General features: G+C 45.6%; 2 protein-coding genes across 2 annotated transcripts in view; one reads left to right on the top strand and one right to left on the bottom strand.

The window, feature by feature from the left end:
- The first annotated feature begins 4,058 nt into the window (after positions 1 to 4,058).
- ARHGEF3 (Rho guanine nucleotide exchange factor 3) overlaps positions 4,059 to 21,654 on the top strand; it is a 306,250-nt gene continuing 288,654 nt past the window's right edge. The window contains exon 1 of the mRNA XM_040246414.1: positions 4,059 to 4,133. The gene's annotated coding sequence lies outside the window, so the exon portion shown is untranslated. The remainder of the gene's footprint in view (positions 4,134 to 21,654) is intronic.
- On the bottom strand, positions 8,507 to 10,918 carry SPATA12 (spermatogenesis associated 12). Its single transcript, XM_040247288.1, is given in 4 exon segments — positions 8,507 to 8,589; positions 8,976 to 9,008; positions 9,011 to 9,076; positions 10,891 to 10,918. Coding segments are annotated over 4 exon segments (210 nt in total).

The raw sequence follows: 21,654 nt of genomic DNA, 5'->3' as shown, positions 1-21,654 counted from the left end.
GATGCTCCACACTTTTCAAAAGAAAGTGTGTATGTGTGGGGCATCTGAACATTGCTAAAGGCAGAAGACTTGAATATTCCTTTCAGTGATCCACTTCTAGCATTTTCTCTGTAGGAAATAACCAGAACTGTGTATCAAAGTTAGTCATGCAAAGATTTTTGTCACTAAGCATTACCCCTGAAGCTGAGAAGTGAGGATCAAACCAGGTACCAGTCAGGACTGCTGATAAGAAGAGGCACATTCATACCATAGATCAATAGGCGGCTCTTAACAGTCATGTTGTAGAATATTTTATCACAAGGAAAAGGTTCACAATATGTTAAATGGAAAGCAAAAAAGCACATAAAATAACAGTAGATGTTGCCGGGTATCAGTAACCTCAGATACGCAGATGACACCACCCTTATGGCAGAAAGTGAAGAGGAACTAGAGAGCCTGTTGATGAAAGAGAAAGAGGAGAGTGAAAAAGTTGGCTTAAAACAACATTCAAAAACTAAGATCATGGCATCTGGTCCCATCACTTCATGGCAAATAGATGAGGAAACAATGGAAACAGTGACAGACTTTATATTTTTGGCTCTGAAATCACTGCAGATGGTGACTGCAGCCATGAAATTAAAAAATTCTTGCTCCTTGGAAGAAAAGCTATGACCAACCTAGACAGCACATTAAAAAGCAGAGATGTTACTTTGCCACCAAAGGTCTGTCTAGTCAAGGCTATGGTTTTTCCAGTAGTCATGTATGGATGTGAGGGTTGGACTATAAAGAAAGCTGAGCATGGAAGAATTGATGCTTTTGAACTGTGGTATGGAGAAGACTCTTGAGAGTCCCTTGGACTGCAAGGGGATCCAACCAGTCAATCCTCAAGGAAATCAGTCCTGAATATTCATTGGAAGGACTGATGCTGAAGCTGAAGCTCCAGTACTTTGGCCACCTGATGCAAAGAACTGACTCATTATAAAAGACCCTGATGCTGGGAAGGATTGAAGGCAGGAGGAGAAGGGGACGACAGAGGATGAGATGGTTGGATGGCATCATCGACTTGATGGATGTGAGTTTGAGCAAGCTCTGGGAGTTGGCAATGGACAGGGAACACTGGTGTACTGCAGTCCATGGGATCTTAAAGAGTTGGACATGACTGAGCAACTGAACTGATTACTGGGTGGTGGTGATTGTGGGTGGGTTTTATCTTATTCTTAATATTTCTCTCAGCATTGGTCAAATGAGTGGTATTATCAGTGGGTTTTAAATGTGTGATCTCACAGGACGAGTGTTAAAGGTACCTGGTGGGCACTCAATGGCCGGGTTGGTAGTCTCCATCTCGCCCTTGCCCTTGTGCCTTCTCAAGAGATAGCTTTCTCCAACTGTGCTCCCTGGTGCCTCATCCCAGCCCCTCACCTCTGCTTCCCTACCTGGCACCAGTTATAGCTCTTCATTCACTCTTTCGTGTGGAGATCTGCAGTAGACACCCCAGCTTTCCCAACTGATGACTTAGGTGACAGCCTTGGTCCTATTCTACCTTGTCTTGCAAAGTTAGGGGAGATGGAACTGAATTCAAGAATGAGCCCTCATGAACTCACTGTTTCAAAGAGAAAAGGTGGCTGATCATCAGTGTGTTCTGGCTTCTCCACCAGTTTTCAAACTCCATGGATAGTGACCCACATTTCCTGCTGCTTCTCTCCACATTCCCCATGACAGGACTCCCTTTGGGTGTATCACCTCTTCCCCAACAGTTTCCTAATCTGAGTCCAGGAGCCAGTCCTCCTTACCCTCCCCCTAGCAGGGCCAAAGCATGAGTAGGTGGGAGGTGATGGGGCGCTGCATATAAACCCTTGTGGGTTTGCATAGATTTGTTTCTGGTCTACATATTCCTGCAGGTCTGTTCTGATCTCTGGACACCCGGAATTGAAAACCAAAGGAAACTGAGGAGTGCCTCCCCAGTAACAGTCCACATGCACATCACCTTTGCTGTGTCCACGAGACCTTCACCCACTGCATCCACTCCTCACTCAGCAGCCGTGGAGTCCCATCACCTCTGCCCGGACCTTTCCATGGTCAAGGTCTAGTGTGTCACCTTGGCCATCAAGGCCCCTTTCCATGGGCTTCCAGAAGTGTGCCCTGTGTTCTCCCACCTCTGGGCTTCCACGCCTGTCCTCTCCAGCCCTGTTGGCCCACATCGCACAGGAAGCCTTCCCATGCTTGAATCTGTGCCAGCACTTCCCCTGTGTGTCTCTCACCACATCCTGTTCCCTAACCTGCCCAGTGATGGCTCTGACTGCCCCCCACATTAGCCGTGAGCTCCATGGGGTCAGGGACTGTGTCCTTCTGTCTTGTGACAGAGTCGCTGCTGAGGTTCAGAGTCTGGCATGGTCTGTGGCATGTAGCAGATGCTCCAATCATTAAATGGAATCTAACGGAAATAGAAATTTCATCTCGGACAGCGCCGCCTGAGCAGAGCACCAGGTGGCGACTTGTGGGGCGGAAGTGCCTGCCGGGCTCTGGGTTGCTGAGGGAGTGGAACCCCTTTATTATTACCTAAAAATCATGGCTGGCTGTAGTAGTGATCTTCCACCCTGTGGAGGAGGGAGAGTAACAGAAGAGGTTTGGAAGAAAAAGTTGAGGACTAGGGATCTGGATATAGGTTTTGGCCTTGGAAATGGAGTCCTGGACAGGGTGTGTGATCCTTACACAGGAAAGGGATGGGTCGTGAGGCACTGGGTTTGGGATCAAGGTGTGGCGGAATGAAGTGGAATTGTAGTTGGAATGAAAGTTCCTTTGCTCAACATTGGTCAGTTTCTGGCTCAGAAGGTGGGCTGTGGGCTAGAAAGAGGTCACACAGCTCTAGGGGGCTGAGTGCCTGCAAAGGAGAGACGGGAGTTTGCAATAAAGGAAGTCTCAGCTGTGCCAGATGAATGCTGATGACAGGTGCGGGGGGCGGGGTTGGTGCCTGGGCTGGGAGATCTACATCCCAGCGGCTGCTGCCAGGGCAGGTCCCTCCTGGGAAGCCCTCAACATCCCCCTCCCCCTTGTGAGGTGGAATCAGGGGGTGGGGGTTAGAGCTCGCGCCATGGAGAGAGTGAGGAGGTCCACTCAGAGCCTGATCCTCCGTTTACTGGAGGTATGGCTGCGGAGAAACTTAGCCCTGGAACTGGTGTTTTCTCCTCTGACTTGGGGGCTGGCTTCACCTTCCTAAGCTTCAGTTCCTGAGACGGCCCATTCAAGCCCTACACCTCACAAGGCAAGTAGATCAAGCACCTGAAGTCCTCGCCAGGCACATGAAAGCAGCTGATGAACTTTCTTTTTTTATCATGGTTTGTACTTTCATAAGAGCTCATAACTGGTGTGTAGGGACTTTTTCTATTCCTGACTTTATGGGGTCCTGAGGACTGGAAGAATTTAATCTGTTGAATGGATGAATGAGTACAGAAAATGCTTTTAGTATTTAGATTCTCATGTTTATTTCGGCACGAAAGACTCAGGCCACACTGCTGGCTGCTGCTCTTTCAAGTTCAGCATCCGCTCACAAACGTATTTCCTGAGAACCTGCTGGGCGCGCGGGGATTCGTCCTTATTCTCACTCCCACAGTCGGGGAAAGTGAGGCTTGGGCAGGACCAGACACGCCCGAGGTCAGCCTGGTAGGCGACGCTGGGGCTCCAAGCGCCTGACCCGGGCCCTCGCCCGCCCGGGCAGCTCTTGCTGCCCATGGCTCGGGAGTCGCCACAGTATCCCGTTGGGATACAGATCCCCCCAGCTGTCCTCGGGGGAACGGGATTCGGCAGGCTGCGCACCCTTTCCCCGACCCAGTAAATTATCTCCCAAATAGGTGCTGGGCATGCCCCGGGGGCCAGGTCTCCCCTTCTCCTTCCCCAGCCTTCCCTGGGACCCCAGCAGGGTGCGGAGTGGGAAGTGCTGAGCAGCGGCCAAGCGTGACTGAGTCCGAGCTCCCCGCCACCCGGCCTGGCGCCTGCTGGGGTCCCCGGCCCGCCTCCCGCCCACGTGGCCGGCCCGGCCTCTCCGCCCCCGGCCCGGCCCCGCCCCGCCCCGGGGAGCCGCCCCCGTAGCCGCCGCTGCCAGAGTCCTAGCGGCGGTTCGCGCCGCAGCCCCGCGGGTCGAGCCCGTGCTGGGAGCCGAGGTAAGTGTGGGCGGCTGGCCTGGAGCCCCGCTACTCCGCTAGACCTTCCCCGGCTGGAGACCCTGCTAGACACCCTGGGGCGGGAGGCTTTCCCGGGCTGGTTCCTCTCCACCTTCACCCACCAAGCCGGAGCTAGACCACACCTCCAAGCCGCCCTTGTTCCATCCCGGTGCCCGCGGCAGAATGTGCGCTCCTGGCTCCGGGCTCCCTGGACGCTCAGGGGAACCCTGGACGGCACAGGTAGGCAGTGCCACCACCAGCCCCGACCGGCCGCGGCTCCGCGGGAGACCCTGACTCCGACCCTCTGGTAGCTCTTGGGCTAAAAGTTCCCGGACCCACTTCCGGGGAGGGAGATCCACCTGTCTTGGGGTGCAGCCCCTTTCCCTCCCCGTGTCTTCCCGTCGGGCGCTGTTTGTCGGGACTCGCAGGACTACCAGTCGCTTCGCGGCGGGGAACCCGGCTTTGGGCGCGCGGGGCGGTGGCTGCGGTTTCGGGCCCACTCGGGCCCGCGTGCTCGTTGCTGCTTAAACTAAGCGGCTCGAGGATCCAGGGAGGAGCGGGGGGAGGCGGACACCATGGGGTTAAGGCGAACTTCGGTCTCTCGTAGCCAGAGAGGGGCAAGCGTCTTCCGAGTATGGAAGTTTCTACTGAGTCGAATTCCCGTGGGCTTTGCCACGAGGAAGAATCGCGCTTGCAGTATCAGCGGCCTCATCAAGGGTTTATACGTTGATGAAACTGAGTGGCTTGTTCCTCGAGGGCTCTCACTCCGTTTAATGCCTAAACCAGGCTTGCCTCCAGCACTGGGCAAGGATGCGACAACTGCCAAATGGTGGTGGTCTTGGGTGAAGTAGCAGAAAATTAGTTTTAAGCGGTTCATGCGCTGCCCAGGTGTTACCACCTTCTACCTTGGGTGCGGAAGAGTTTTGCTGGGTCTGGGTGTCAGCTGCAAGTTACTTCACCTGCTCATGCCTCAGTTTCCTCATAGAGTGGAGATGATAACAATACGAACCCTAAAAGGTTGTGTAAAATTAAATTTTTTATTGTAGTGCCTGGTACAGGCCACGTTCTCCCTCGGTTAACTGTCCTTGTTACTGTTTTGACTGATATTAACAGAGCACCCCCCTCCCTAACTACACTGTGAGCTAGGTGAGCAAGCTCTCCGCACTTCCCTGTTTCCTGATAAAGATCTGAATTATTTACACAGTAGCTGTGGTGTCCCCTTCCACCTTGAAACACTTGGGCTTTGCATTAACACTTCCTATGCTTAACCAGCCTTGTGCGAAATGTTATCTCAGAATGTGAAATTAGAGATGACCTTTGTCAAGGACAATCCTGGAAAATGTGGTCTTGGACCTTCTCTGGAGGCTCTGGCGTGTTGTGGGATGTTTCCCTCACTGGAGTGTAGTGGGGAAGGTTTCATTAGGACCCCTTCAGGCCTTGGTCCCCTGACAGGCTGACATCTATCAGAGCTAGAAGAGGTAATGTGGGAGTCTCTTTATGGGTCTGAGGGCCTGATCTTGCCCCCTCTCTTTCATTTACTCACCTCTAACAGGTTGCCCGTTCCATCAGTGGGGTGCTCCTGGGCTGAACAAGTTTAGTTTTTTCTTGTAGCAGCGGTAACCAGACAGACGTTCTTAACCTGGGGCTCTAAGAACCTTCTGAAATACACCTGAGATGCTTGGAGCACAGGTGTGTATTTTTTCAGAGGGTTCTCTTTACATTGTATTCTACAAAAGGCCCGCATCCCCCAAATGTGGGCCCTGAACACCAGGTGGGAAGATGGGAGTTATGGTCCCCTATATAAGACAGGCCCACTTTTTTATGGAGTCAAGATGTCAGCATTTCCTCTGTCCCTGTAGGTAGGGGTGCACACGTGTTCCTTTGTGCCCTTGCTCAGAGCTCACCTGCCAGTGGAAAGTTCAGAGTCAAATCAGCTCTGCCTTGACTTGAGAAAATCTGATAAAGTCGGTGGGGAAAGAAGGCAGGCGGGGCTGGGAGGAGATGTGTGTTTAGGGCCTGTGGTGGGGCCTTTAGGATAGGGTGCAGTGGATGAATATCTGAACTCAACTTGTCAGGAGACTCCTCAGACTTCTCTTTTGCACATGCTTTTCCTTCTGCTGAGTACACGCTTTCACCACCTTTTCTCATGTCTGGCACTTCATGCCATTTAGCTCAGATGTTTCCTCTGGAGTAAAGTTTCCCCTGACAACTTTGTCCAGAGCAGCCCCCCACTCTGTCAGTTTCTGTCATGTTCCCCCATTTTTAAAAATTGGTTTTATTTTTGGTTGGTTGCACTTGGTCTTGGTTGCTGTGTGAGGACTTTCTCTAGTTGCAGTGTGCAGGCTTCTCATTGCGGTGGCTTCTCTTGTTGCAGAGCACGGGCTCTAGGTGTGTAGATTCAGAAGCTGTGGCACACAGGTTTAGTTGCTCTGCAGCATGTGGGATCTTCCCAGACTAGGGATCCCTTGCATTGGCAGGAGGATTTGTATCCTCTGCACCACCAGAGAAGGCCCACATTCCCCCATTGTATTTTACTCTTGGAGTTTGTCTCCAGTGGTTTTCCTCACGTAGCTGCTCCTGGGTTTATTGTCTTCGTCCACCCAGAAGAATGTAGAATCCTGTTGCCCTTGTCCCTGCTCCACTCTGGCCCCTGGCACACAGTAAGTGCTCACTAAATGTCCATGAGTGACAGCACGTGTTGAGTATTCATTGAGGGAGGCTTGTGGAGGCTGGAGAGGTTTAGGAGTAGTGAAATGCAAAGGAACTGGCCGATAGACCTTTGAGGTCACATAGTTCAGCCTGCAGTTTAAACCACCTCCATAGCACCTCCTCCTAGTTACTGCTTAACCCAAGCTTGGATCCTCCAATGAAGGGAACTCGTTGCCTCCTGAGAGAGCCTATTCCTGTCAGAGAAAGATGTGGGATGCAGAGAATGGGATGTCGTCCCCATACCCAGTCTGATGAGGAGGAGAGGTGCGTGCTGCTGCTCCAGTTTTTCTGGTCCATGTTGCATCCTGCTCCTTTCATCCATCACTACCCATCCCAGTGAGCTGCCTCTATTTCTCTGCCATCACCAAGGTTCCTGAGCCCCTGACCAGAACTCAGTGTGCTCCTGAGTCAAAAGTCATTGGAGGGAGCCTGAGGTGAAGAGGCATCAAAGGAAACTGCAATTGTTTAGAAACCTTCGAGACCAAGCTCTTTATCGTTCAGACTCTTGTAACTCATTGGGCAGGAGGGGTGGTGGCCATGAGGTATGGAGCTCTGTTTCTTTTATTCTTTTTGTTCTTTTTTGAGATTTGTCCAGTTAATTCCTTAATCAGTTTATTAATTATAGTCTTAGCTATATTTTTAAAAAATTAGTCCTTGGACCCATTACCTTAATGATTTGTAAAGATATCGCCTGATTCATATCACCTCGCACAAATGGGTTGAAACTTGAATGAAAACAAAATGTTTATATATATAATTCTAATTTATTGAGTCAGTTCCAATTTCTGTGGGAGGTCACCAGTGTGATGAGTGGAGCGTGGTCCACTGTGGAGAGGTTAAGAGGAAAACTTTGCTTTTTTTCCCATGTACGTTAGCAACTTAGCTCAGCTAATTTACTTATTCAAGAATCACTTACGGAGGGAGTGCCCTGGCACTGGACACACAGCTGTCAAAGAAACCAACAGTACTCCTCCCTTCAGAGTTCACATCGCAGGGGTGAAGATGGGTAATAGACAGCTAGACCTATATACAACTGACGTGACTTAGCAGCAGCAGCAGCACAGACTTATAATAAGATGCCAAGGGGGATGATCAGTGTGATGAAGGAGGTGAATCTGGGTAAGAGGATTCAGAGTAGCTGGGATGGAGGCAGGGTTGGTTTAAGTTAGGGAGTGTTGCCGCCGCTGCTGCTGATGCTGCTGCTGCTGCGTCGCTTCAGTCGTGTCCGACTCTGTGCAACCCCAGAGACGGCAGCCCACCAGGCTTCCCCATCCCTGGGATTCTCCAGGCAAGATCACTGGCTCTGAGGAAGCAGCATTTGAGCAGAAACCCATTTGAAAGAGGGAGCAGCCTTGTGGGTGGCTTGGGGAAGACCACTCTTTACATGTGGATATGGTCTGTCTCCCTGGGGAAGGGAGAGAGGAAATGAGGCAATATAGGCAGAACCTCCCCCACCCTCTCTTCAGATCTTAGCAGGTGGCTGGAGTGAGATCTCAGCATTGTGTGCACTCCTGGTTGACCAGAAGGCTGGTGTCTTTCCTTTCCAGAGGGTGGGACCTGGGGCAGTGATGTTCTTGAAACTGCTGCCTGGGCAGTGAGCATGAACCTTGGGGGCTTGATGCAGGATTCTCATTGGTTATAGCTGTGTGTGTGATTCTCATTGGTTATAGCTGTGTGTGTGTGTGTGTGTTGGAATATACCATGGAAAAGGAACGAACGTAGCAGCCTTCAGTAAATGCCAGTTAATCTGAATGGCTGTGCCTTGTGTGGCTGAGCCTGCACCAACATGTCTGTGTGTGTCACATACCCTCATTTTCCAGACCAGAAAGCTGAGGTTGGAGTGATGAATAACTTGCCAACTGTGTGTCTTCTTGGGCCTCTTGTCAGTTGTGTTGAGAGAGATGGAGATGAAGAGAATCTTCCCTGAATATCTGTTCAGTGACATGAAGAGAGATGGATGTTTTAAGTATCTTAAGCCTCTCTTGGGTGCACATCCCTGTGGAATGTCAGCTCTGGGAGGCAAAGCGAGTGCTCAGCCCCTGGCTCAGTGAGGGCTTGTTGGGACATTTGGCGGGTGCCCCAGGGTCTCTGGTGGCTATGGAGTAAGAGGGCTAGAGGAGGTGATCACTTTCATTTCCCAGGTGTCTCCTGACTTTTCTAAGGTAAAGCACAAGTTTTCAGGGCAGAACTGGACGTGGGGCCCAAGTCAAAACAGGAATGCTCAGAAAGAGAGGCTGGGGCCCGCAGCCAAAGTTGGAGGACAGAGGAGGCAGCTTGGTGTCTTGCCTGGCTCAGCCAGTTAAAGAACAAGCTAGCTAGTTACCGGTCTAACTTGGCTCCTTATCCCAACACCACACCTCCACTTCCAGCCAGCATATGGTTACTTTATGGGTCTAAATTTGCTGGTAGAACCCCAAGCTCTGAATTCAACTCCAGTTCTGAGCTCCATAATATTTTCCTGGAAACTGGAGCAGAGTACTGACCTGGCTTTGAAGCAGATTGAAATGTCTAGAGGTTGTAGAGATGGTAGTTGGGGTCTTGTGTTCCAGTCTGTGCTGCAGTGTTAACCAAGGGAGTGACCTTGGACAAGGTGCTTAACCTCTCCGAGCCTTTTTCAGTGAACTAGTGAAGTTGCTTAGTCGTGTCCGACTCTTTGCAATCTCATGGACTGTAGCCTACCAGGCTCCTCCATCCATGGAATATTCCAGGCAAGAGTCTGGAGTGGGTTGCCATTTCCTTCTCCAGGGGATCTTCCCAACCCAGGGATTGAAGCCAGGTCTCTCACATTGCAGGCAGACACTTTACCGTCTGAGCCATCAGGGAAGACCCCAAGCATGTTTGTCCATCTGTAAAGGGAGGTAGTACTTGGCTGTACCTCGGGGTTTTGCTCTGAGGATTAATTGAAAAATATTTGCAAAGTGCTTACCCCCATCACAGCCTGCATGCTGGGGGCTTGCTGGGGTCATCTTCTGGTACTTAGGATTGACTCAGGTCACTCCATCACTTCTTTGTGCTCCTATCGAAAAGGTGTGCTCAGACACACTGGAAGTTCTTCATTCAGATTTGGGGACATTAGTGGTGTGGATGTTATTCTTTTTGGAGACCATCTTATTAGACAAATCTGGATAATGGAGTTGGTGATCAGTTTATGGTGAGACAGAGGCCAAGTTGAACTGCTGCCGAGACCTCTTGCCCAACTGTAGCCCCCGTTCTCTCCCAGCAGCAGCCCCTGTGCTCACGGCCGCCACTCCCCAAGGGGCACATGACGCCTTTGGAACTCGGCTGCTTCAGCTCACTGATCAAATTCACCTTCACCCCCGGTCCCCACTGGTTCCTGTAACAGAATGAACCTCACAGCCCAGTGAACCTGGCATCCACTTTCAAATCTTTGCTCCTGCTATGCCCGCTACCTGGGATGCTCTTTTGTTCTTCTCCACTTTCACAGCTTCCCTCACTACCCAACTCCAGTGGCCTCTTCCTTTTTCTTCTGTTTTGGCTAGAGAAAGAAATTATTATCTTTTGCATGGCGTGCCCTGATTGTTTCTTAATAAATAGAAAAGCAAGCAAATCAGAAATTGTAAATAATGAAGTTCCACCTCCCTCATCCCAGGCTTACATCCAGAAAGAACATTTATGATCAGCTGGCTGTGTATTTCTCTTACAGTCTTACATAACAAGTTTGTGTACTTGTGTATATATATATTTTTAACGCTAACACAATCCCTTATTTTGCATGTATTCTTCTCCAGCCTTGTTCTTTTTTCCCCATTTAACCATAGGTCCAAGAGCACCTTCTCTGTCCGTATGCTGTCTTGTTTTTACCTGCCCTGGCTCTCACCTTCCCCTGGAAGAGTGTACAAATTTATGTGGAAATGTATTTTCACTTCTCTTAGGTACATACTGAGCAGTGGAATTGCAGGTCGTATGGTGACTCAATGATTAACGTTTTGAGAAACTGCCAAATGTTTGCCTTGTGGCTGTTCCATTCGGCTGTCCCACCAGCAGTGTGTGAAAGCTCTAATTACTCCACGTCCTCAGTGATGCCTACCACTGGCCAGCTTCCCGATCACTGCCATTCTAGCCCAGGTGAAGTGATCTCATTGTGGTTTCGATTTTCATTTTCCTAATGGTTAGGGGTGTTAAATGTGTTTTTTAACTTTATTTTTTAAAGCAGTGTTGGGTTTATAATAACATTGAGAGGAGGGTACAGAGATTTCCGCCTTGCTCCTTGCTCCCACACATGCCTCGCTCACCAGCATGCTACATTAATCACCAAGGATGAACTTGCAGTGGCCCGTCATGAACATCTAAATTCTGCGGTTTACCTAAGGGCTCCTCGCTTTTGCTGTTCTACTTTCAGTAGACTTAGGTAAATGTACGATGACATACATCCATCTTAACAGTATCATACAGAATATTTCACTACTGTAAAAACCCTCTGTGCTCTACCTGTTCACACCTTCCTCCACCCCTGCTGTATTCACTGGTCTTTCTGTTGTCTCCACGGTTTTGCCTTTTCTAGAATTTCATACTGTTGGAATCATACACTGTAGATCCTTCTCATTTTGGCTTCTTTTACTTAGTAATATGAATTTAAGATTTCCCATGTCTTTTCATGAATTGATAGCACATTTTTAGCGCCGCATGACATTCCACTGTCTGGGTGTATCCCAGTTTATTTTTCCCTTTACCTACTGAAGGCCATCTTGGTTGCTTCCAAGTACTGAAAATTATGAATAAAGCCTCTATAAACATCTATGTGCAGGTTTTTGTGTGGACATAAGCTTTCAGCTCTTTTGGGTGAACACCAGGGAGTGGATCATATGATAAGGGTGTCCTAGTTTTTGTGTGTTCTTTTTTTTTTGGCTGCGCTGGGTCTTTATTGCTCCATGTGGTCTTTCTGTGTTTGCAGTGAGCAGGGGCTGCTCCTCGCTGCGGTGCATGGGCTTCTCATTGCAGTGGTTTCTCTTGTTGTGAGCATGGGCTCTAGGCATGTGGCCGTCAGTTGTCTGGCTTCAGTAGGTGTGGCTGGTGTGCACAAGAGCAAGGGCTTGGAAGTTGTAGTGCACGGGCTTAGTCCCAGACCAGGGATCGATCCCAGGTCCCCTGCACTGGCAGGTAGATTCTTAACCCCCAGATCACCAGGGAAGCCCCAGTGTGTTTAGTTTTTTAAGAAACCTTCAAACTGTCTTTCAAAGTGACTGTACCATTTTGCATTCCCAGCAACAGTATATGAGAGAGTGCCTGTTGCTCCACCTGCTAGTCAGCATTTAGTGTTGCTGGTATTTTGGATTTTAGCCTTTGTCATAGGTACGTAATGGTATCCTCCTCGCTGTTTTACTTTATGTTTCCCTGTTGTCACGGGATGATATGTAGCATCTTTTCCTATGCTTACTTGCCACGTATGTATCTTCTTTGTCGAGGTGTCTTTTAAGGTCTTTTGGCCATTTTTCATTCAGATTGTTTCTTTTTATTCAGTTTTAAGATTTCTTGGTATATTCTGTGTAACAGTCCTTTATCACTTGTCTTCCACTCTGTGGCTTATCTTCTTTTATTCTTGGTATTATCTATTGCAGAGCAGAAATTTTTCTAATTTTATGAAGTCCAGTTTATTATTTCTTTCATGGATTGTGTTTTTGGTGTTGGATCCAAAAAGTCATCACCATTACAAGGTATTCTAGGCTTTGTGCTGTCTTATTTTTGGGGAGTTTCAGACGTTTGCATTTTACAATCTCTGTGATATATCTTGAGTTAATTTTTGTGAAGGATGTGATGTCTATGTCTAGATTTTCTTTTTCTTTTTGTGTGTGTATGTTCAGTTGTTCTCAGCACCATTTGTTCAAAAGGTGGTCTTTGCCCTATTGTATTGCCTTCGTCCTTTGTCAAAGATCAGTTGACTGTATTTATGGGGGTCTATTTCTTGGCTCTTTGTTCTGTTCCATTGATTTTTTTTTTTTTTTGGTCTCATCTTTTGCCAGTACTGTGCTGTTCTGATTACTGGAGCTTTGTAGTAAATCCTGATGTCTTGTAGTGTCAGCCCTCCAACTTTGTTCTCCTTCAGTATTGTGTTGATTGACTATCTTTTAATGTGTTCATCAGCCATTTGTATGTCGTCTTTGGAGAAATGTCTATTCAGATGTGTTGCTTATTTGAAAAACTGGGTTGTGTTTTTACTATTGAGTTATAAGGTTCTTTATATATTTTAGAGTCAGTTCCTTATCAGATAGATACATAATTTTTCAGTATTTTCTGCCATTCTTTGGGTTGGTCTTTTCACTTTTTTGATGGTGTCCTTTGAAGCCCAAGGTTCTAATTCAGGTGAAGCCAACTTACCTATTTTTCTTGTGTTACTCCTGCTTTTGGTGTCTTAACTAAGAAACCTTTACCTAATCTAAGATCATAGATACTTATGGCTAGATTTTCTTCTAAGGATTTTACAACTGTAGCTCTTATATTTAGGTCTTTGATCCATTTTGGGTTAATTTTTGTGTGTGGTGTGAGGTGGAACCAGTACAGCTTCATCCTTTTGCATGTGGATACCCTGTTGACCCTGCACAGTCTGTTGAAAAGACTGTTCTTCTGTTGACTTGTTTTGACATCCTTGTCAGAAATCAGTCACAAATGTGTTTGTTTTTGCATTCTCAGTTCTATTCATCTATATGTCTGTCCTTATGATACTATCATTGTCAGTACTGTCTTGATTATTATACCCTTGTAGTAAGTTTTGAAATCAACAATTATGAATTCTTCCACCTTTGTTCTTTTCTGTGATTGTTTTGGCTCTTTTGTGTCCCCATATGAGTTTTAAGATCAGCTTGTCATTTTCTGCAAACAAGACAGCTAAGTATTTGACAAGGGTTGGACTGAGTCTGTAGTCAGTGGGAAGTTTGACAGTCTCATCAATACTAAGTCCAGTCCTGAAATACTTTGCCTGGGTGCGTCACTCACCTCCACCGGTCGTTGTCTTATGGGGACACACACACAGGCCCACCCTTCAGCTGCACAGACAAAAATCCAGGAACATCAGCATCTTTTTTCGTTGTTGAAGAAAGTGACCCCATGTAGTGTGGTGTTTAAGGCTGAAGACCTTGGATAAAACATTTAACACACGATTTTGTGGAATGGGAGTGCATCCAGCACTGGCCAAGCGTACGACCGACCTGCTCCCTTTACTCTGAGGGTGCGATGAAGATCCCTAACGATCCTCCCCAATTCCCCCGCCTCCATGCCTTGAGAAATGTGGTGAGAACTAAGGAACCCACACCCTGGAGGTACCAGGGAATGGTGGAAGGCATTGGAGTAAGGCTGCATTTTAACTTGCTTTATCTACTAGGCAAATAGATTGCATTTAATGGGAGGGTTTTTGCTGCTAAAGCACCGCCCCCCCCATCATAGTTTGAAGAATGGAATAAAAATAAGAACGGAGTACTATCACATATTAAAAGATTAGTTTACACCCCTACATGCGCTTATATGTTCCAGATGTAATGCCTTGGCACAAGTCCAAGGTTGTAGTCTCACAGAAGAAGAAATAAGCACAGCCACCTACGTGAGCATCTGTAGGAACCTGGTTTTCTGAATTTAAGGAACAACCTTGGGACTCCATTGGAAACTGCAAATCCACTCACACCTCAGCTTACTCTCAGCTGGGACAAGGAGCTCCATTTTAAACAAAACAGTGCTAATGCATGTGTGTGTGTATTTGTGTTTGTCTGTGGTGGGGGATTGGAGTTGTTTATCACTGTTGTTACAAAAAAGTTGGGGCTGAGTTTTTCATTTTTGGAGAGGAAAAACTTAGATGCAATAGAAATTATTTTGACATCTTCAAAATCTAAGCTCCTTTGGTTTAACAGATTCCCTTTATCTAAACTGTAAGAACAGTTCCTAGGGATTTCATTTCCATTCTTAAGTGAGTGTGCCTGCATGTGCGGCTGGAAAGTTAGGGGAAAAACACAGTGACATAACCCAGCCCCCAAACAAGGAAGCGCATTACAGAGCTGAGGTTCCAGCCTCAGAAGGTGCAGCCTAACTGACCTTAAGTAACCTCTTTTTATGACACATCTCCTGGGGGGTGGGGGTGGGGGTGGGAGAGAGAACTGTGCCTCTCCAGCATGGCTTTAATTTTACAAAAGCCCTGTGCAGCCTTGCAGACTCAAGTGGTTTTCTTAGCAAATCACATTTCATGTGTTCTGGGCTGGGCAGGGCCTCACTAATCCTTGGCCAGCATTGTGAGTCAGAAAATATTTAAATGACCGCCTGAGTCCTTTGAGAAGAGAGAGTTGGCAAGTTATCTTAGGAAGCTGGAGTGACTCTTAGGCAGCGCTGCAGGAAACAGGCATAAAATTGACACCAATGTTAGCAGCTTTCTTTTACTATTACCTCTTAGAGTGAGATGATAATGACAGTGCTACCAAATTTTATCGAGCACTTACTATATGGTGGAATCTGGCTTTTCACACTTGTTTTTCACTGTGACCCATTGTAAGACAAAAATCTAAACAGTCTGTCTGTGTAACCTGGTCTGTGTGTGTGTGTGCACATGTCTCTAAAGCAAATTTGGTAACACAATACTCACCATCTGTAGGTCTAGTGTCCTCTGATAATTCTTTCCTACATTGATGAATTTACGCTATTTTTAACAAATGATGGTTGTGAAACCCAGTAAATTTATTTTACTAATAGGTGAGAAACTTACTGTTTGAAAAACACTGCTACACAATTTACTTTGTGTTTTATACGTACTATCACATTTAATTCTCACAGCAAACTCATGGAGGGGGTATTATTTACCCCCATTTTATATTAGAAAAAATTGAGGCACACAGAGATAACTTGCCCAGGGCCACTCTGTGAATGATAGTGGAGCTGGACTTGAACCCAGAAAGCTCTGGTACTGTTATCAGTTCAAAGGAATATGGTGTACGTTAATATCCTAATGAGTTGTTATACTCTGAAAAACAATTAGCCATAGAAAGGATACAAAATTATTACCACTAGTATGATGTATAGTTGCATTTAAAATTAATGTAAATACTTTGATGGGTTTGATCAATATATAGACAGATGTTATTCTTCCTAGATGTGCTCTATTTTGTGGGGGTTTTTTGTTTACCTTTTAAATCATGTAATGACTTGACACTTTATGAAAGTATGGATTGTAAGAGATGATTTCTGATAGGAATTCAGTTATTTTAGGAGTGTATTAGGGTTCTCCAGAGAAACAAAATCCATAGTATACAAAAGGCTGTAGAATATTATCATCAGTTTAGTTCAGTCTCTCAGTCATGTCCGACTCTTTGCGACCCCATGGAATGCAACACACCAGGCCTCCCTGTCCATCACCAACTCCTGGAATTTGCTCAGACACATTGCTGTTGAGTCGGTAATGCCATCCAACCACGTCATCCTCTGTCATCCCATTCTCCTTCCACCTTCAATCTTTCCCAGCATCAGCGTCTTTTCAAATGAGTCACTTTGCATCAGGTGGCCAAAGCATTGATGTTTCACCTTCAGCATCAGTCCTTCCAATGAATATTCAGGACTGATTTCCTTTAGGATGGACTGGTTGGATCTCCTTGCAGTCCAAGGGACTCTCAAGAGTCTTCTCCATACCACAGTTCAAAAGCATCAATTCTTCAGCTCTCAGCTTTCTTTACAGTCCAACTCTTACATCCATACATGACTACTGGAAAAACCATAGCCTCGACTAGACAGACGTTTGTTGGCAAAGTAATGTCTCTGCTTTTGAATATGCTGTCTAGGTTGGTCATAACTTTCCTTCCAAGGAGTAAGCATCTTTTAATTTCATGGCTGCAATCACCATCTGCAGTGATTTTAGAGTCCCCCAAAATAAAGTCTGCCACTATTTCCACTGTTTCCCCATCTATTTGCTATGAAGTGATGGGACTGGATGCCATGCTCTTAGTCTTCTGAATGTTGAGCTTTAAGCCAACTTTTTCACTCTCCTCTTTCACTTTCATCAAGAGGCACTTTAGTTCTTCACTTTCTGCCATAAGGGTGGTGTCATCTGCATATCTGAGGTTATTGATATTTCTCCCGGCAGTCTTGACTCCAGCTTGTGCTTCACCCAGCCCAGCATTTCTCATGATGTACTCTGCATATAAGTTAAATAAGCAGGGTGACAATATACAGCCTTGACGTACTCCTTTTCCTATTTGGAACCAGTCTATTGTTCCGTGTCCAGTTCTAAGTGTTGCTTCCTGACCTGCATATAGGTTTCTCAAGAGGCAGGTCAGGTGGTCTGGTATTCCCATCTCTTTCAGAATTTTCCACACTTTATTGTGATCCACACAGTCAGAGGCTTTGGCATAGTCAATAAAGCAGAAATAGATGTTTTTTTTGCAACTCTCTTGCTTTTTTGAAGATCCAGTGGATGTTGGCAGTTCGATTTCTGGTTTCTCTGCCTTTTCTAGAACCAGCTTGAACATCTGGAAGTTCACGGTTCACATATTGTTGAAGCCTGGCTTGGAGAATTTTGAGCATTACTTTACTAGTGTGTGAGATGAGTGCAATTGTGCAGTAGTTTGAACATTCTTTGGCATTGCCTTTCTTTGGGATTGGAATGAAAACTGACCTTTTCCAGTCCTGTGGCCACTGCTGCGTCTTCCAAATTTGCGGGCATATTGAGTACAGCACTTTCACAGCATCATCTCTTAGGATCTGAAATAGCTCACCTGGAATTCCATCACATCCACTAGCTTTGTTCGTAGTGATGCTTCCTAAGGCCCACTTGACTTCACATTCCAGGATGTCTGGCTCTAGGTGAGTGATGACACCATCGTGATTATCTTGGTCGCGAAGCTCTTTTCTGTACTGTTCTTCTGTGTATTCTTGCCACCTCTTCTTAGTATCTTCTGCTTCTGTTAGGCCCATACCATTTCTGTCCTTTATTGAGCCTATCTTTGCATGAAATATTCCCTTGGTATCTCTAATTTTCTTGAAGAGATCTCTAGTCTTTCCCATTCTATTGTTTTCCTCTATTTCCTTGCATTGATCACTGAGGAAGGCTTTCTTATCTCTCCTTGCTATTCTTTGGAACTCTGCATTCAAAAGAGTATATCTTTCCTTTTCTCCTTTGCTTTTTTGCTTTTCTTTTTTTCACAGCTATTTGTAACGCCTCCTCAGACAGCCATTTTGCTTTTGTAATGCTGAAGAAGCTGAAGTTGAATGGTTCTATGAAGACCTACAAGACCTTCTAGAACTAACACCCAAAAAAGATGTCCTTTTCATTATAGGGGACTGGAATGCAATAGTAGGAAGACAAGAAACACCTGGAGTAACAGACAAATTTGGCCTTAAAGTACAGAATGAAGCAGAGCAAAGGCTAATAGTTTTGCCCAAAGAACTCACTGGTCATAGCAAACACCCTCTTCCAACAACACAAGAGAAGACTCTACACATGGACATCCCCAGATAGTCAACACCGAAATCAGATTGATTATAATCTTTGCAGCCAAAGGTGGAGAAGCTCCATACAGTCAGCAAAAATAAGACCGGGAGTGGACTGTGGCTCAGATCATGAACTCCTTATTGCCAAATTCAGACTTAAATTGAAGAAAGTAGGGAAAACCACTAGACCATTCGGATATGACCTAAATCAAATCCCTTTTGATTATATGGTGGAAATGAGAAATAGATTTAAGGGAGTAGATCTGATAGAGTGCCTGATAAACTATGGACGGAGGTTCATGACATTGTACAGGAGACAGGGATCAAGACCATATCCGAGGAAAAAAAGAATATTGTATAACAGTGTATAATGTATCAGTGTATAATGATGTGTTATGCATAATATATATATATGGTACAATATTATATAATAGAATGTTTTGCATATTATATATACACATACCACATACATAGGGATAGTGAGCAAGAGTGAGAACAAGAGAAGGAGAGAGAGAGAGATTTATTTTAATAATCAGTGTTGTCTGTGATTGTCGAGGCTTGGCAGTTTCAGAATGTTCAGAGTAGGCTAGCAAGCTGGAGACTCAGGGAAGAGTTGCAGTTTGAATCCCAGGGCCATCTGCTGGCACGGTGCCTTCCTGCTAGTGGAAATCAGCCTTTGTTCAGTTAAGTCCTTTGACTATTTGGATAAGGGCCACCCATATTATGAACACAGCTTGTTTAACTCTATTGGTTTAAATGTTAATTTTGTCTAAAAAAAATTCCTGTACCTTCACAGAAACATCTTGAATAATGTGTGATGAAATATCTGAGCCTTAGGGTCTAGCCAAATTGATATTTAAAATGAAGTATCACAGAGGTTAAGATGCCGTTTGAAGTTGTTCAGAAGAAAGGAATAAGGCAGTGGGAAGCAGAAGGGTGGTAATGTTACAACTGGGAGGACATTTCAGAAAGAACTCCGTCTGCCATGACTAATTGCAAAATAAGGCCATCCCTCTGCAGTTACAGAGCGACAGACGGCATGGATTGGCAGATGGGGTGGGGGCCGGAGTGGCTTGGATTTTCTGCCTTTGAGTTGAATGGATTTTTCTTACATTTCACTTTTAGATCAGAGGTCTGAAAATTCATGGCCCTAACTGAGCAGGGCCATTTATCTGCAGCTACTGGGTGCTTGTTCAGTAGTTTTATCTCAATTGCTTTATGTGCTAATGTGGCATTTGTGTTTTAGCCTAAACTTGGGAGACTGCTCCTGTCTCCTGAGCCACCAGCTGCCACACAGCTGTGGTGACCTGTGGGTCACTGGCCACAGGAATTGCTGGTGCCCCAGGGCTGTCTGTGGGGGAACTCAGGCTGCATGTGTAAACGTGGTGTCCCAGACAACATTATTATAGTTTTAATTGTATCTTTTTTTTTAATTGAGATATGTCACATACCATAAAATCAATCACATTAAAATATACAATTTAGTAGTAGTTTTTAGTATATTCATAAGGTTGTGCAGCCATTACAACTGTCTGATTCCAGAATATTTTCATCATCGCAAAGTACATTTATTTTGAAAGTAAATATTCAATAACACTGTCCCATGATGAGATCTGTCCCATCAGTACATAACATGCATGCTGTTATTTTCTCCAATTTAAAGAAAAAAAGAAAACAACCCCCACACTTCTTTCCTTCAGTCAGACTGCCGTTTCTTTTCAGTTGAGAGCAAAATTTCTTGAAAGAATTGTCTGCACTTGCTGACTCCCAATTATTTGCCCCCTGTGCTTTCTCACTATTTTGTAATAAAAAAAAGTGATAAACTATACATAATGTAAAATTTACCATCCTAGACATCTCTAAGTGTTCAATTTAGTAGTGTTAAGCATGTTTACACAGTTGTGCACCTGTTTCCTGAACTTTTTCATCTTGCAGAACTATAACCCTATATTCATTAAATGACTGTTCTCCATTTCTCCCTCTCTGCAGACTCTAGTAGCCACCACTCTGTTTTCCGCCTCTATGACTTCACTACTCTAGATGCCCCCTACAAGTAGAATCAATATGTGTATTTATTTGTGAGGTGGTATTTGTTTTTCTTGGTGACTGGCTTTCATTTAGTTTAATGTCTTCAGTTTACATCCAAGTTGTAGCCTGTGTCAGAATGTGCTTTGTTTTTTCCCTAAGACTGAAGAGTAGTCCACTGTATGTAAAAGATCACATTTTGATCATCCATTCATCTGTTGTGGAGGCATTTGGTTTGCTTCCACTTTGGCAGTTGGGTAATGTCGCCATCCCAATTCTCTATCTCTTTCTTCTTCTTTTTTTTAATATTTTGATAGTGCTGTACAGTATGTAAGATGTTATTAGTTCCCCCAACCAGGGATTGAACCTGGGCCCCCTGCATTGGCAGCGAGATGTCTTAATCACTGGATCACCAAGGAAGTCCCACAATAGTCTTTTGAGCCCATTATTCCTCATGAATATCTCTTGCCCAGGTCTGCAGTGACTGCTATGTTCTTCATCCCAGTGGCCCATTCTCTAGCCCCATCCTGCTTGGCTATCAGCAGTGTTTGACAGTTGGTCATTTTCTCTTCCTTGAAGCTCTTTCTTTACCTCACTTCCAGGACACTGGTCTTCTTCCCACATCTCAGTTAAGGGCAGTTCTATCACTGCTCATCACCCCTGCTGCTACGACCCTTGTCCAGGCCCCTCTTCAACATAACTTGGTTTCTCACTTCCTTCACCTTTACTTAGATACCGCCTTCTCTGGCCGTCATATCTAAACCATCAGTAGTGCCCGCCCCCCAACTCCTCTCTACCTTTCTAGATTTATTTTGTCTCTTAACTTCTGTCACCGTCCAGTGTAGCATATATTTTGCTTATTCATCTTATCCATTTTCTGCCTCCCCTACTAGAATGGAAATTCCATGAGGGCTGGGGTTTTTCTTCTGTTTTGCTCCCTGCCATATCCCCCACACTTCACCTGGCACTGAGTAGATGCTCAGTAAATATTTGTTGAACCAGTAAATAAAATTTTGAAAAATAGAGATTAAAAGCCATTTATGATTCTTTCATTATCATGCAATTATTGCCATATTTTCTTAGATGTGAATTGTTAATATAAATGGGTCTGTATTTGTGTGTCCTGTTTTTTCCCACCAGACTTTACTCCATAAGACTTCTTTTTTTCTTGAGTTGCTACATAATCTTCATGATTACTTGCTAAACAGCTGCATATTGTTTTCACTGAATGGATGTAGCAATTTTATTTAACCTTGTTGTTTTGTTTAGTACTATTGGGCAGCTTCCAATTTGTTGCTATTGGAGATTACACCACAGTGTCTGTCGGGCATTTGCCTTGCCTCCCTCCCTCTTCTCTGAAAAGAGTCCTCATTCCTTT

The sequence above is a fragment of the Oryx dammah genome, unplaced genomic scaffold (assembly GCF_014754425.2).
Source record: "Oryx dammah isolate SB20612 unplaced genomic scaffold, SCBI_Odam_1.1 HiC_scaffold_9, whole genome shotgun sequence".
NCBI lineage: Eukaryota > Metazoa > Chordata > Mammalia > Artiodactyla > Bovidae > Oryx > Oryx dammah.
This window is presented reverse-complemented; position numbering and strand designations above follow the sequence as displayed.